The following is a 16,453-nucleotide window of genomic DNA, read 5'->3' as shown; positions in this document are numbered from 1 at the left end:
TGCAACAAATGTACCACACTAATGAAAGATGTTGTTAATGTGGGAAAGTATAGCAGGGGAGGGGGGTGGGGCATACGGGAATCCCCTATATTTCCAATGTAACATTTATGTAACCTAAAGTTCTTTAAAAGAAAAAAAATTCTAATGTATATCAGATCATGACACTGTCCTACTTAAAATCCACAACTGCCTCCCGGTCTGCAGTGTCCTCCTACTCTAGTCCTGAATCACTCCCCCTCATTGCAGCCCCTGGGCACTCTGCACATCTTCCTGGAACACAATGAGCTTTTTCCAACCTCAGAGCCTCAGCACCTGATACTCCCTCCCACTGGGAATCCTCTTTTACCACCTGCCTTCACACTGGTTCTTTCCTGCCCCCAACTCATCAGAGCAGCTTCTCCCATCACCGTTTTTGGTTCTCTTTATCACAGCACTTAATCACTAGCTGACACTTTGTCTGTTTTTTGTTGTTGTCCCCAGTTTAAACATAAACTCCATGAAAGCAAGGACTATGTCTGGCCTGGTCACCACCACACGCCAGCACCAAGAGAGGAGGGGTTAAATTAGTTGAATAAACAAATGAATCAATGAACAAATCCACGCATCATCCAAAACACCCACCTCCCTGAATGCTCCCCAGGGAAGAGTACATGTAAGGCAAGTTCACTCTGACTGCAATGAGGGAAAAGAGCTGGCAGGTCAGAATGGGAGAGGAAAAAGGATGTTATAAATTATCCACCATGGCCTCAAGATGCCCACAGTACCAAAGGAGCTCATCAGGTCTGCTGGGTCTGTTAAATTCTGGGTGTGCTTCTCACCCAGTCACTCATTTCTCCTCAATTCAATGCAGATAAATGGCCTAGCAGGAGTAATTTTACTGATTTCAAAGAACATTATAATAAAGTCAAGCCAGATATCGAGACTCAGACTCTAAATGTGAACTTCTGGTATACCACACCTCCTAGGTTTTAATTTTTATTTAAAATAAATTATGTGGGAAGTGGATGTGGCTCAAGCAACTGGGTTTCTATCTACCATACAGGAGGTCCAGGGTTCGATACCCAGGGCCTCCTGGAGAAGGCAAGCTGGCCCATGTTGGAGTGCCAGCCCATGCAGAATGCTGCCCCGCACAGGAGTGCCAGCCAATGCCAAGAGCTGGAGAGCTGACACAGCAAGATGATGTGACAAAAAGAGACAAAGAGGAGAGACAATAAGAGACTAAGCAGACTAGGGAGCTGAGGTGGCACAAGAGAATGATCACCTCCCTCCCACTCTGGAAGGTCCCAGGATGGGTTCCCAGAGCTGCCTAATGAGAATACAAGCAGACACGGAAGAACACACAGTAAATGGGCACAGAGCAGACAATGGAGGGCTGGGGAGAAATAAATAAATCTTTTTTAAAAATAAATTATGTTTTATATATGTGCTATATATCCATAGATTATCTCTGCAACAATACCAAAAAGTACACCTGAAGGGAGAAAAAAAACAAGTGTTTGGGAAACAGGATTAGGAAGGAAATCTCTTCACTCAAAACCCTTCAAGGGATTTTGTTTTGTTTTGTTTTTTCTTAAACATCTATGTGACTACACTGAAATGCTTCCATCAATGGAAGGGGCAGCAAGATTTTTTCTAACTGGATTAGACACACCTTCCCTACATGCCTTGCTTCTTCCAAAACTACCATCTGTGAACTTACAAATGTCTTATTCATCACCATGGTATTCCACAGAGCATTGCTTCTCATCAAGAAACCCAGTTCACAGCAAATGATGTGTGGGAATGGACACATGCCCATGGAATTCACTGGTCTTGTCTTGAAGCAGCTGTATTGACAGAATGGTGGAATGGTCCTTTGAAGACACAATTACAGCACCAACTAGGTGGCAATACCTGGCAGGGCTGGGGCAGTGTTCTCCAGGAGGCTGTGTATGCTCTAAGTCAGCATCTACTCCATGGTGCTGTTTCTCCCATAACCAGGATCCATGGGTCCAGGAATTGAGGGGTGGAAAAAGGAGTGGCCCCACTCACTATTACCCCTGGTGACCCGCTAGGAAAATATCTGTTTCCTGTCCCTGCAATCTTAAGTTCTGCTGATCTACAGGTCTTAGTTCCAAAAGGAGAAGGGCTTCCATCAGTGAACACAACGACGATTCCACTGAACTGGAAGTAAAGACTGCCACCTGGCCATTTGGGCTCCTCATACCCAATCACTGTAATAGTGGGGTGATTAACCCTGACTATCAAGGGGAAATAGTATTGCATCTATACAATAGAGGTAAAAAATAAATAAAAAAGAGTTTGCCTGGAATACAGGAGAAGCCCTAGGGCTTCTCTTAGTACTATGATGCCCTGTGATTAAAATTAATGGAAAACTGCAACAAACTAATCCAGGTGAGAATAAAAATCCAGGAAGAATCTTCAGGAATGAAGGTTTGGGTCACCCCAGCAAACAAAGTACCATGGCCAGCTGAGGTATTGGTGAGGGTAAAGGGAATGTGGAAGGGGATGTGGAAGAAGGTAATGATAAATATGAACTTTGAACACGTGACCAATTACAGAACCGAGGACTGTAATGATCAGGAATATTTCTTCCTTGTTTTGTTATGAGCATGACTGCATATGTATATCAAATGAATATCTCTGTTTTATTCCCTATCCTTACCCCTTATCATATGACATAAGTTATATTAGTCTCGTGTCATAGTATTTAAGGATGCCAAGTTTAAGAGTGAATATTACCCAATGACTTGCACCCTATTCTGGAGGAACTTAGTGTGTTTCTGGTTGTACACTGGAATAGTAGAGGTATTAGGTGGGGGCGGAAATATAAACGTCTAGAATTTTTTTTCCTTTAGAGATTAAGTATGGTTGAAGGTGATATGTATGGCTGCCAAGTTGAAAAACGGTGTTAACGGTGGATTGTGATGGCTAGGCTAATGTGTCAACTCAGGCAGGTAATGGTACCCAGTTGTTTAGTCAAGTAACCACTGGGCTAACTATAATATATGGGAATTTCATGGACATTAATCACCTGAGAGTTGACTGCATACATGACTGATTACATCTACTGTCTACTTAGGAGACTGCCAGCAGCAATGAGAGATGTCTCATCCAATCAGTTGAAGGCCTTAAAAGGAGAGGTGATTTCAGTATTTAGAGAGAATTTTCATCTCTACTCCAGATAGACAGCATCTCCTGGGGGATTCATGAACGACCTTCATCAAGGTCCCTGGCTTGAAGCCTGCCCTACGGAATTTCGACTTGTGCATCACATTTGCCTAAGATAATTTTATAAAATCTCATAATATTTACAGATATCTCCTGTCAATTCTGTTTCCCTAGAGAACCCTGGATAATACAATCTACTCTGAAATCATTTCAAACCTACAATACAGTTGCAAAAAAAAATACAACCCACAGACAAACTCCAACATAACCACGACCCATACTCAGATCCACCAATTCTTACATTTTGCCAAATTTGCTGTATAATTCTATCTATCCACCAATCAATCCCTCTACAAATTTTCCAAACACTTGACAGTAAGTTGTATATTGTTTATATTGAACACACAATACTTCCATGTATATTTGCTAAAAACAAAGATATTCACTTATATAAGTAACCACCTTCAGTTCTCAGATTAAGAACTTAAACACTGACAAGGCTTTCAGTCTATACTGAATTTTTTCATATGTCCCAATAACGTCTTTCGGGCGTTTTCTCTTCCATTATTAGATCCAGTCCAGGATTATGCATTGCATTTAATTGTCACTCTCTTTATTTGAAAATTGCAGAAACACATATACAACATAAACTTTCCCATTTCCACCACTTTCAGGCATTAATCCACAATGATGTGCTACTCTCACCACCAGCCATTATTAGAACTTTCCCATCGCCAAATTAAAAACTCTACACCCATTATGCATTAATGCCCCATTCATTCCCCGCCTTCCCCCATCCCCGTGCCTCATAACCTGTACTCTTCGGTTTCTACACATTGGTGTATTCTAATTATTTCATATAAGTGGAATCATACAATACCTGTGCCTTTGTGTCTGGCTTATTTCACTCAACATGATATCTTCAAGGGTCAACAATGAAGGAGTATGTATCAAAATTTTTTTATTCCTCTTTAAGGCTGAGCAATACTCCATTATATGTATATAACACACTTTGTGAATTAATTCATCTGCTGATGGACATTTGGGTCGCATTATTGTGAAAAATGCTATTATGAATATAGGCATACCAATATCTGTCTGAGTACTTCCTTTCAAATCTTGAAGTGAGACTGCTGCGTCATATGTAGTCATATATTTAACTTTTTAAGGAACCACCAAACCGTTTTCTACAGCAGCTGCTACGTTTTACATTTCCACAAACAATGCACAACAGTTCCTATTTTTCTACATTCTCATCAGAAATTTTTACCTTTTTTTAAATAGCCATTCTAATGGGTATGAAATGGCACCTCATAGTGGTTTTGACTTGCATTTCTTTAAAGGATAATATGCTGAGTGTCTTTTCACATGTTTATTAGCCATCTGTATATCTTCATTTAAGAAATGTCTACTGAATGTCCTTTGCCCAATTTTTACCTGGGTTGTCTTTTTCTTAAGTTATAGAATTTCTCTATATATTCTGGATACTAAACCCTTATCAGACATATGATTTCCAAATATTTTCTCCCATTCTATCAGGTTTTTTCCTCTTTCTTGAAAATGTCCTAAGAGGCACAAAAGTTTTTTAATTTTGATGAACTCCAGTTTATTTTTTATTTTATTGTTCAGGCTTTCAGTGTAAAAAATCCATTGCCTAACACAAGGTCCTACATACTCCCCTATTTTCCTCTAAAAGTTTTGCAGCTTTAGCTCTTACAGTTAGGTCTTTGACCAATTTTGAGTTAATTTTCATATATGGTGTGAAGTAGGGAACCACCTTCATTCTTCTGCATGTGAATATCCAGCTTTCCCAGTACCACTTATTGAAGAGACTGTGATTTCCCCATTGAATGAACATAACTCTCTCGTCAAAAATCAATTATTAATCATTTCCGGGAATATAGCAGACTAGAAAGACACACGACTCTCTTCTCTCCAAAAAAAATAGCTAGAGGACAGGCACAGCTAATGGCCTGGAAAAAAATTTTTCTGGGATTTGGACACCAGGGGAAGACTGGACACCAACCAGAGAGAGAGGCAAAGGAAAAGAATCGTGACTACAAAATTGTGAGTTAAAAGCCACAGCTACAGGGGAAGCAGATGTGGCTCCAGCAACTGGGCTTCCGTCTACCATACAGGAGGACCCAGGTTTGATCAGGCCCATGTGGAGAGCTAGGCACCTATGGCGAGCGACACAGCAAAATGATGACGCACCAAAAGAGAAACACGGGGAGAGTCAAGGCAAGACGCAACAGAAACTAGGAACTGAGGTGGCACAAGCAACAAAGAACCTCTCCCACATCGGAGGTCCCCAGGATTGAATCCCAGTGAAGCCTAGAGAGAAAACGAGAAGACAAAAAGAAACAGACACAGAAGATCATACAAATGGACACAGTCAACAAACAGAGGGGTGGGGGTGGGGAGAAATAAATATATCTTAAAAAAAAAAAAAACAGCCACAGCTACAGAGAAGCAGATGTGGCTCAAGCACTTGGGCACCCACCTACCAAATAGGAGATCCCAAGTTTGCTTCCTGGTGCCTCCTAAAGAAGAGCAAAACAGCCAGCTGCCACAAGATGAAATAACAAGATGACACAGCAAGATGATGCAACAAAGACATACAGTGAGAAAATACAAGAAACACAAGTGAGAGCAAAGGTGGCTCAAATGATTGGGTACCTCCCTCCCACAAGGGAGATTCCATGTTTGGTGCCTCCTAAGAAAATAAATGAAGACGAACAATGAGCAGATAGGGAGCATAAAATAACTTGGGGCAGGTGAGAAAAAAAAGTGAATAAAATAAATCTTAAAAAAAAAAAAAAGCCTCAGCTACAGATGCCAGCTGCCCTACCCTAGAGTTGCTTTTGAATTTTCCGGCCTCAAGCCAGTGGCTACAGACAAAGGGGGTCCCTAGTAATCCACCTCCCCAGGAAAGGGGAGAAAGAGGGACAGAGCCTAAGGCTGACTCAGCTTTTGACCCACAAATTTAGTCTGCTGTGTCCCACAAGCCATCCAGGCCGAATGTGACCATGCCATTCTTTGCCTTGGGACTAAAGAGATCTTGACCTTCTCAATCTTCCAATCTACTAGCTGGGACTGGTTGTTGAGGACACAGAGGGAAGTGGAATTATTTCCTACCCTGGAAAAGGAAGGGGGGCTACCAGAATGAGAAGAAAAGGCAATAGGGGCAGAAAGAGTATTTGAAGAAATAATAGCTGAAAGTTTACCAACGCTCACAAAAGAAATGAGCTTACATGTCCAAGAAGGGCAGCATACCTGAATCAAAATAATGCAAACAGACAGATACCAAGACACATACTACTCAGAATGTCGTATGTCAAAGATAAAGAGAAAATTCTGAGAGCAACAAGGGAGAAGCAAACCATCACATACAAGGGACGCTCAGTAAGACAGTGCGGATTTCTTATCAGAAACCACAGAGATGAAAAAACAGTGGGGTATGATACAATCAGGACACTGAAAGAGAGAAACTGCCAGCTGAGAATTCTTTATCCAGCAAACCTGCCCCTCAAACATGAAGGTCAGTTTAAAATATTCACAATCAGAAACTAAGAGCGTTTGTAAAAAAGAATCCACCTTTGCAGGATATATTAAAGTAAACTTGATAGCCTGAAAGAAAAAGACAGGAGAGAGGCCTGGAAGAGAGTATAGAAGAAACGAGCAGAAAGGATAACCGAAAGAGTAAAAAGACAGGTGAAGATTTGACATATGAAAACCAAATAATGAAATAGTGGAAGTAAATAATGCATTTACAGTAATATCATTGAAAGTGAATGGATTAAACTCATCAAACAAAAGCTACAGGCAGAAAGAACGGATTTAAAAAAACATGAGCCACCATATGCTGCCTACGGGGGGCTCACCTTACACACAGGGATTAAAACCGGCTCAAAGTGAAAGGCTGGGAAAATACTCCATGCAGAGAATATCTACAAAAGAGCAGGGTTAGCGATACTAGTATCAGACAAAATAGACTTCAAATGCAAAAAAAGCTGTAAGAGATATGGAAGGCCACTATATATTAATAAAACAGACAATCCACAGTTATAAGTATCTATACACCTAACCAGGGTGCCCCAAAATACATGGGGCAAACTCTGGCAAACTGACTACAGTAATACTTGGGAGACTACAGTAATAGTTGGGAGACCTCAACAGTTTTCTATCTGATTTCAAAGTTACTTAATTTATTACTTAACTAGTATAGAGGTTTGAGGTAAAACCAGTAAGAATAGTGGAATAGAAATAAAATATATTTGCACAATAATGGATGTTTCTAACAAGGAAGAAAGATAGTAATTTTTGTTCAAAGAGTAAAAATGCCTGGTTAGCCAAGAGCATGACAGAAGGTGGTAAAAGACAAACAAGTGGAAACAGTCAATTGTAGAAGCTTTGAGAAAAAATGGACTTTATCCTCCTTGGTTTATAATACCTGCAAAAATGTATTAAAATTGACAAAGTTGATCCGTTAAAACAAAAGTTTAGCCCCTTTCCTACCAGACTTGGCACTCTCTGCTAGTACAGTCACCACGCTGGGAGAAGTCACACATAGCACCACTGTTTGCAGGCCCCTCTGGTAACTTTCTGATGTTATCCTCCTAAGATCAGACTATAAATTCTGAACTATAAAACTGTCAAGCTGATTTTATACACAAGTGGTCTTCAGCACTTTCTAGGTGACCACAATTCCAAACTCTTGCTCCCACATCATGAATTCATGACATGACACTCACGAGCAGGAAGAAGGCAGGAAGTAAAATTACGTAGGTTTGGGATGATCCTTATTTTTTTTAATTAGCTCAATACTACTATTGTTAGAGATTCCCTGTTCTTCAGGCTCACAATATAAGAGCTGTCGAATCAAAAATGAAAATAACCTTCCCTAGATTAGTGTTGTTCAGGTAGAATATTATTTGAACCAACACCTTTCAGTTCACAAGATGGACTGAGGCCCTTTTCTAGCCCCAGGACCAAGGCTCCAGGACCAAACCCTCATAAAGCAGGCATGAATTCTACCCTAACGAGGATTTTACTTATGTCCCTTCTGATACTGTTGGTAGCTATAATCAATTAACACAAGCCATTAAATTTATAGTCTGCTTTTTCCCATACAAACAAAGTCTTCAACAAACAAGAACAATCCCAAAGCCTCAGTGGAATTACCAATACTGTAGGGAATAGACTCATGGGCAAAGATTCCCAGTCTAAGTCACCAGATGGTCAGATGACCAGGGCTGGGTTAAGCTTTCCCTAGAACTCAAAAATTCAATAAGAATTAATAGAATCAGTAAGAATTAATTTTGAGGGCAGAATGAATTTATAAGGGAAACCTAATTGTAGTTTTTTGCTTTGGAATAATGTTGGTACTTTTTTTTAACCTTCAATTTTCTTATGAGCATATGAGGAGGTATTTTACTTTCTTCTGGGTCTCTAACCCTCAGTGTAACAGACTGTTCCTAAGCAAACTAAAATGAAATACTCTTTGAATGACACCTGGGGGGAAAAGAGAAATAAAAGTTTAAAGATAGAAAAATGTTTACAAAGGAACTAAGCATTAGAAGATTGTATAGTTTGTAAATGGCAAAGTAACTGTAGGAGTTCGGCATTGTTCATGAATTCCAAAAATAGTTATTGGATTATGTTTGTAAAACTGGACTGAGAGAGGTAACACTTTTAATTGATTAAATTATGATTAGGACTTTGATTGGGTCACATCAGTAGGGGCAGGGACTCAGAGAGAAAAGACATGGCAAAGGACAGAGCTAGAGTTTTGAGCTGGAGCCCAGGAAGTGAACACACAGGAGAACACAGAGGAATAGAGATGGCTCCTTAGACATGGCAGAAGCCCCATGGAGAGAGAGCACCATTCACCTGATAGTCTACAGTTGGCCTTGTGGAGAGCACAGCAGCTGAGTCCGGAAAGAAACAGAGCCCCAGAAAGAAAGGAACCCAAGAAGCCTGAATTCTTGGCAGACATGGGCAGCCATTTTGCCCCAACACCTGGCAATAGACTCCGGTAAGGGAAGTAACTTATGCTTCATGGCCTCATAACTGTAAGCTGCTACCCCAAATAATATCCTTTATAAAAACCAACAGATTTCTGGTATTTTGCATCAGCACCCCTTTGACTAACTAATACAGTAATTTTGTGAGATAGAAACTTAAATTTCATGTTGAAATATAATTAAAAGAAAGCATCATCAACCTCACCTGAGACTTTGTTAGACCTACAAATCTCAGACCTCACCTCAAACCTACTGAATCAGAAGCTCTGGGGCTGGGACCCAGCCATCTGTGTCTGAAGAAATCCTCCTGGTGATTTGGCCGTCCCCTTGGGCTAAGGAATTAGGATTTAATTCTTAGGTTCCTGCTGCTGGGAGAATAAAGGGAGTCCTGACTACTTTTCCTAATGTTCAGGTCTCTCTATAGCAGTGGTTTTTAAACCTCAGTGAATAAATGTAGCCCTTGGGGAATCTATGCATTGCATCAAGGCAAACCTCCAGGGATCAAGATGAAGGTCAGGGACACCAAGAGATACCTTTCTCTCCAGTCTGGCCCAACCTGTATCCACTTCTCCCTGCTCTCCATTCACACCTCCTGTCTCCACTCCACCCAGCCATTTCCAATTTTTGCTTTTTGCAGTCCTCTACCAGGAGGGCCCTTCTGACAACATATGCATAGGCAGCAGGTCTCACCTCCTTGACTACTGCTCAAAGCACAGGAAATGTTCCTCTCTGGATTCCTTCAGCCCTTACCAGGTATGACATCCTTTCAGATTTGTCAGACTGTTATTTATATGTGAATGCCTGTTGTACTCAAATAATCATGAGTTATTTTAGAGAAAGGTCACATCTTAATGTTTTACAACCGCCAAAGAAAAACTATGCAACTGTCAAGAAAGCCGTCAACTGGCACAAGATACTTTTTTTTTAATTCTTTTCTCTGACCTTTTAAAAGTGGAATACACAATACCTAAAAATCATTTACTAGACAACAAAAACTGAAAACAATAACCACGCATCTGTACAAAATGAAGTCAGAGAAAGCCAAAGATAAGATTCATGGGACTACAAAGTCAGTCCTGATTTCAATAAATTACATGTATAGTATTGTTGGTGAGCTTGCTAGCAAATAACATCTAGCCAAAATGGCCGCTGAGCATGCATAATGGCTACCACAAACGGCACCGCCCTTCTTCCTCGCCATCTTTCCGTCAGAGAAGCCTACACGCGCGAATTTCAAACCTGTCTCATCCAATCAGCCGCCACTTCAAATGACCCCAGTCCCCTTAGCCTATCTCTAATTGCATTCTTCTCTGCGCCTGTATTTATTTTTATTTTCCACCCCCCTTGTGGCTTGCTTGTTTTCAATAAACTAGACCTGCGTCTCCGGAGCGGTTACTGTGTGTTCCCTGGCTGTGTGATTCCAGGGCTCCGCCGTCACTTACCTCGCCCGAGGGGAGCAGCAATATAGTATAATGGAAATGTAACTGCCACTCACTAATCCACTTTTCAGAGAAGTCCCTCACTTACTGTTTTGTGGAAGTTTCTACTGCCTCTCATTTAAAAACCCACCTTTTCATGTTTATTCATAGGTGGCCTGCTGCCATGCAAGGTAAGTTACTGCCTCCTCTCCCCTTGCAGTACCTGCTGAAGCCAGTGGCATCAGGTTCTAGTCATAGAGCATGCTAGGCCTCCATTTTAAGACCAAGCGTAACTGCACCTGAACACGCTCTGTTTAATTCTGCCTTTCCTAAACTGGATTAGCCTACAAAATTTCACACAATCCTTACCCATGCCACTCAGCTGCCTTTCCCAAAATGGACTGGCCTATAGTACCTCACCCCATCCTTAGCCATTTCCTTATACCTGCCTTCCCCAGGTGATATAAAACCCCACTGCCCATTTTGTTCAGGGAGACTAATCTAAGGCTTGCCTCCAGTCTCCTTGGTGGTCCGCTACACAATAAACTCTTTTCCTGACATTGGCTTCTGTGCACATAAGGCAAACAAATCCACTTGGGTAATAACAATAATTTTTTTTCAGACAACCTGGGTTCAATTCCTGTTATTTGTGCAAGCTATAGCCTCCACTTTTTGGCAGAGCTGTTGATAATTAAAGTAAATGATGAAAAAGTACTTTCAAGGAAAGATAAAACATATAAGCAAAATACTGACTGATACTATTTCTGCTACCTGCAGACTGAAAAGGTTTACAGTAGATGAACTAGCTTAAGATAGTTGACTTCTTCACACAAGGCCAGCCTCAGACAAAAATTTAAATAAGCTTAGCCTCCTAACTAGCCTCCTAACCTTCCAATCTTTACATCCTATTCCCTCCTCTATATTCCCTCAAAATAATAAAATATAAGCAACAATAAATAGGGTATTAATAAGAACATTAACTCGAAACAGTAAAAGACTAAAACCCAGCCTCCCCCAAGACTGTCTCTGCCATGTATGACTCCAAAAGTGTTGCCGCCTTTCTCCACCCCTCCTCCCCTTCCAGCTCCCGCCGTCCTTCCCGCCAGTCCCACCCATATTGCCAACCCACAATCTACCCTCTTCCCCAGTAACTGCTTACCTCAGGTCTATCCATCAGCTTCAGCCTGTCCACAGCCGCCCCTTAGCCAACCCTCCCTTCATCACGCCCCTCCCTCTACCCAACCCTATATAGCTAAGTGTACTTCCGTAATAAAGCAGACCTGTTCTTGCGCTCAAGCGGTCTCCGTGGTTTTTCCTCAACCGCGCGTCCCCCACACCTGGAGAACCGGTGCTCCATCTTGGAGCACCCCCCGCCGGCTGCCTGGCAGGAGCAAGCCCCCCCGACTCTTGGGCCTGAGCGAGGACGAAACCCTCACACTCAGCTACACAAAAGGAAACATGATTGGTTACTACAAGAGAGAAAGTAACCCCTTCCTTGCAAAAGAAGGTAAATTCATTGTAGGGCAATGGGAAAATGATTAGAAGCCAGTATTTCTCAGTAAAAGGTCCAGAAACAAACTGAAAGAATCAATGCCCACCCAAGTGTGATCATATGTGGAAGAAAGTAATCAATCCCCTGGGGAAAAACACATAAAGAAAACTGTGTATTAAGAAACTTCTATATTACCTTCACAATTAGCTACAATACAACTAATATATAATACAAATAATCTTAAATACTGAATTTGGTATGTATAAACATATGTGTGAATAATTTTCTAATACTAAAAAGTACATATCACACCACACACACAAAAATAAAGTTTTACTGAGTGCCAAAAAATGACCCCATAACACCCATTCGGTTGAGACCAATTACGTTTTTTAAAACAATTTGAGATTTTTCCCTTTTGCGGCCATCGCTGAAACAGCAGCGGCCAAAATGAGGTTCAATCCCTTTGTGACTTCTGATCAGAGCAAGAACTGTAAAAAGCATTTTAATGCACCTTCTCACATCTTCCCCTCTCTCCAAGGAGCTGAGACAGAAATACAATGTTCAATCCATGCCTATCCAAAAAGATGATGATGTTCAGGTTGTGCCAAGGTACTACAAAGGTCAGCAAATTGGCAAAGGAGTCCAGGTTTACAGGAAGAAATATGTCATCTACATCAAACAGATGCAGTGGGAGAAGGCTAATGACACTATTGTTCACGTGGGCACTCACCCCAGCAAGGTGGTTATCACTAGGCTAAAACTGGATAAAGACTACAAAAAGATCCTCGAACGTAAAGCCAAATCTCACCAAGTAGGAAAGAAAAAACAGTAAATATAAGGAAAAAACAATTGAGAAGATGCAGGAATAAAAGAATCTTTAAACTGCTAAAATGGAGGGGAAAAAAATCCAATGAGATTTTTTTTAAAGTCTAACTGCATGATTTTTTTTCCCACATGATTTTTAAAAGAACAGAGAAAAAAATGTTACTCATCAAATGTAATCAATAAAAAATATATTTTGGCTTTTTCCATGTAATTAGGTTTTCTCAGAGCCATCTCTTAGAATTAGAGTTCCATGGAAAACATTTTGGAAAACATTTTAATTCAACAACAAATACTGGAGGGCTGGAAAGAAGAGATAAAATTCTTTTTAAAACATACAGAATTGGGAGCTATTGTGGCTCAGTGGTTGAGCACCAGCTTCCCACACATGAGATTCCGGGTTCAACCCTTGGCCCTGGTACCTTGGAAAAAAATACTGATCTAACCCAAAAAAAGGCGGGGGAAGGGAGTGGTGATGAACACAACAAAATTTACACAGTGAAAGAAGCCAGACACAAAAGTATATATACTGCATGATTCTATTTACATGAAGTTCTAAAACAGGCAAAACTAATCTACAGTGGGAAAAGATCAGACTAGTCGTTACCTTTGAGGTAGTAGGAGCAAGGACTGGCGAGAAAGGGGCAGAAGGGAACTTTCTGAATGAGAGTAATATTGCAAGAGGTTAAGGTTACACAGGTTACGTTTATTAAAACTTGTGGAACGGGAAACCTAAGATATGAGCATTTTATTATGGATAAATTTTACCTCATAAATAAAAATCAAAAATTAAATGAGTTAATGATACGCATAAAGCATTTAAGAGGGACAGGTAAGATGGATGGCCAGAAGAAGAGAGAGTCAGGGAAATGTGTGATATACAAATAGAATGAAATGTTGGTGGGTGGCAGGAGTTGGGGGGTAAGGCTATTAACTGTAAAAATCTTTCAATTAATCTGCAGGTTTGGAAATTTTCAAAATAAAATATCAGAATAACTAGGGACAACTTTGCTAGATGCTGTAACTTTTCTGAAAAGATATATTAAAGCTTACATAAGTCATACTTGTATTCTTTTACCTTTTCCCCTCATTTTCCAATGTACTTAGAAGTAGATGATATTCCATTTTTGTTTCACAATGACAAAAAATAGCTACTTTCCAGAGTATTTTTATCCATCTTAATGACCTTCAAATAGTGAGACTAACAAATTACAGCAGTGTTCTCAACCAGGACTTTTTATATCTCTAAAGGACCAGGAATATAACCTCAAAATTCAAAATTAATAGGTCTGGGATGAATACAGTACAGGTGTCCATTTTCATAAGCCTCAATGGTGATTGTGATACATAGCCAAAGTGAAAAACAACTGAATAATAGAGTCTTATTGAATTTTCCTAGCTATGGGACTAAATAAAATTGGTCATTGGTATTCCTTTGCTTAGAGTCTAAACACAATAAAATAAAGAACCGGATCCAGTCCACAGAGCAAACACTTCAAGCAATGTCTTACATTCTCCCAAAGAAGAGTCATAGAAATAAAATTTTAAGAACCTTATTACAGGGAAACAGACTTGGCCCAGTGGTTAGGGCGCCCGTCTACCACATGGGAGGTCCGCGGTTCAAACCCCAGGCCTCCTTGACCCATGTGGAGCCGGCCCATGCGCAGCAAGGAGTGCCCTGCCACGCAGGGGTGTCCCCCGCGTAGGGGAGTCCCACGCGCAGGGAGTGCACCCCGTAAGGAAAGCCGCCCAGCGCCGCCCAGCGCGAAAGAAAGTGCAGCCTGCCCAGGAATGGGGCCGCCCACACTTCCCGTGCCGCTGACAACAGAAGTGGACAAAGAAACAAGAAACAAGACGCAGCAAATGGACACAGAGAACAGACAACCGGGGGAGGGGGGAGGGGGGAAGGGGGAGGGGGAGGGGGGATTAAATAAATAAATCTTTAAAAAAAAAAAGAACTTTATTATAATAATCACTATTTATAGTTAACCAAAAAAAGATATATTCTGAAAGAAATATGAACTGGAGTTTCTACAAGCTGCAAACAAAACATCAGAGGAAAGACACTACAAATATAGAAAGTAGTTTCACAACTGAATTGTAGCTAATTGTAAGGGAAACATAGATTAGAGTAGAAGTTTCTTAAGTACACAGTTTTGTTTGCTGTATGTATTTTCCCCAAGGGATTGATTACCTTCTTCCACATATGATTACACCTAGGAAGGTTCACTGCTGTCAAACATTGATTCCTTCACAGTCTGTTTTGGACCTTTTACTGGATTTCACATGGAACAATGAAATCCAAGGAGTTTATAATATTAACTGTAATTTTAGACCATAATCACCAAAGTGAAAACAAAACTTCAAAAAACTATGCTCAAACATTCCTATTCCTAAAGCACTTCCCAAAATTTTTGGAAAATGCAATGTATAAAAAAATTATGTATGAAAAATATGAAAGGCTCTTACCTTTTCTAGGAGGGAGCTCTCCATTCTGTGTTAATTCTGTTCCAGTATATATAATTTCTCCATCTTTAACCATTTCATTCCACAGACCACAGAGTCCATCTCTGGTGAATGCAAGCTAAAATAGGATAAATTTACAGAGTAATCATATTTGTTTTGCAATTCTTAAAGAATATGAACAAAAATCTCATTTCCCTCTTATTCAATCACTCAACATTTAACAAATATCATCCAAGAAATATAGCTAAGTGGAAAAGGCACAGTACAGAATAGCGTATAAGCAATGTTAACTTTTTTTGAGGTACCAGGGCTGGAGATTAAACCTGGGACCTCATGTGTAGGAAGTCAGCGCTCAACCACTGAGCAACACTGCCTCTTGAGATGGTTTTTCATTTGTTTGCTTGTTGTTTGTTTTGTTTTTAGGAGGCACCGGGGACCAAACTCAGGACCTCCTATGTGGGAATATGCTAACTTTTGTGCAAAATATTAGGAAAAAGGTATACACACACACACACACACACACATACACAATGGAAGGATAAACCAGAAACAATGATTACCTATGGGAAAATGGGAAAAGGGTAAAAGACAGCATAGACAAATGAAAGTAAGATTTTGAGTATACTGTATATATTAATATTATTTCTAAAACATGTAAATGGTTTTCATCTTCAAAAATCAAAAGTTAAATCATAAAAAAAGCAAAATGTACAACTGGAATCAAGCCAATTAACATGTTTCAAAGAGAAAGAAATTTAAAGGAATTTTCAAACTACACATCATTAGTGGGATAAAATGTAAGGCAAAAATTCAAACTGCTCATTGATTGCATTGATAATCATAATATTGTTACTGTAACTTTAAAACAATTTTATGTATGTTGTCTGATACAACAAATATCTAAGGTTTTAGGAATAAAAGACATAAAAATGAGAGAAATTTTAAAAAACAATTTGATTTGGAAATAGAAACTTTATTTTTGAATACATTTGATTGCTCCAACTTAGGAAAAGACGGAGAATCAATGACATACTAAAAGCAAAGATTATACCTAG

At 40.0% G+C, this 16,453-nt stretch overlaps 1 protein-coding gene across 3 annotated transcripts in view; it reads right to left on the bottom strand.

Annotated features, from left to right (window-relative positions):
- HERC2 (HECT and RLD domain containing E3 ubiquitin protein ligase 2) overlaps nucleotides 1-16,453 on the bottom strand; it is a 290,972-nt gene that overhangs the window by 255,388 nt on the left and 19,131 nt on the right. For all 3 annotated transcript variants that reach the window (XM_058294806.1, XM_058294807.2, XM_058294808.1), the window contains exon 3: nucleotides 15,402-15,516. In XM_058294806.1, coding sequence (XP_058150789.1) covers nucleotides 15,402-15,516 — 115 coding nt within the window. The remainder of the gene's footprint in view (nucleotides 1-15,401; nucleotides 15,517-16,453) is intronic.

The sequence above is a fragment of the Dasypus novemcinctus genome, chromosome 3, assembly GCF_030445035.2.
Source record: "Dasypus novemcinctus isolate mDasNov1 chromosome 3, mDasNov1.1.hap2, whole genome shotgun sequence".
Classification (NCBI taxonomy): Eukaryota; Metazoa; Chordata; class Mammalia; order Cingulata; family Dasypodidae; genus Dasypus; species Dasypus novemcinctus.
The sequence above is the reverse complement of the archived record's forward strand: the minus strand, read 5'-3'. Positions and strand labels throughout refer to the sequence as shown.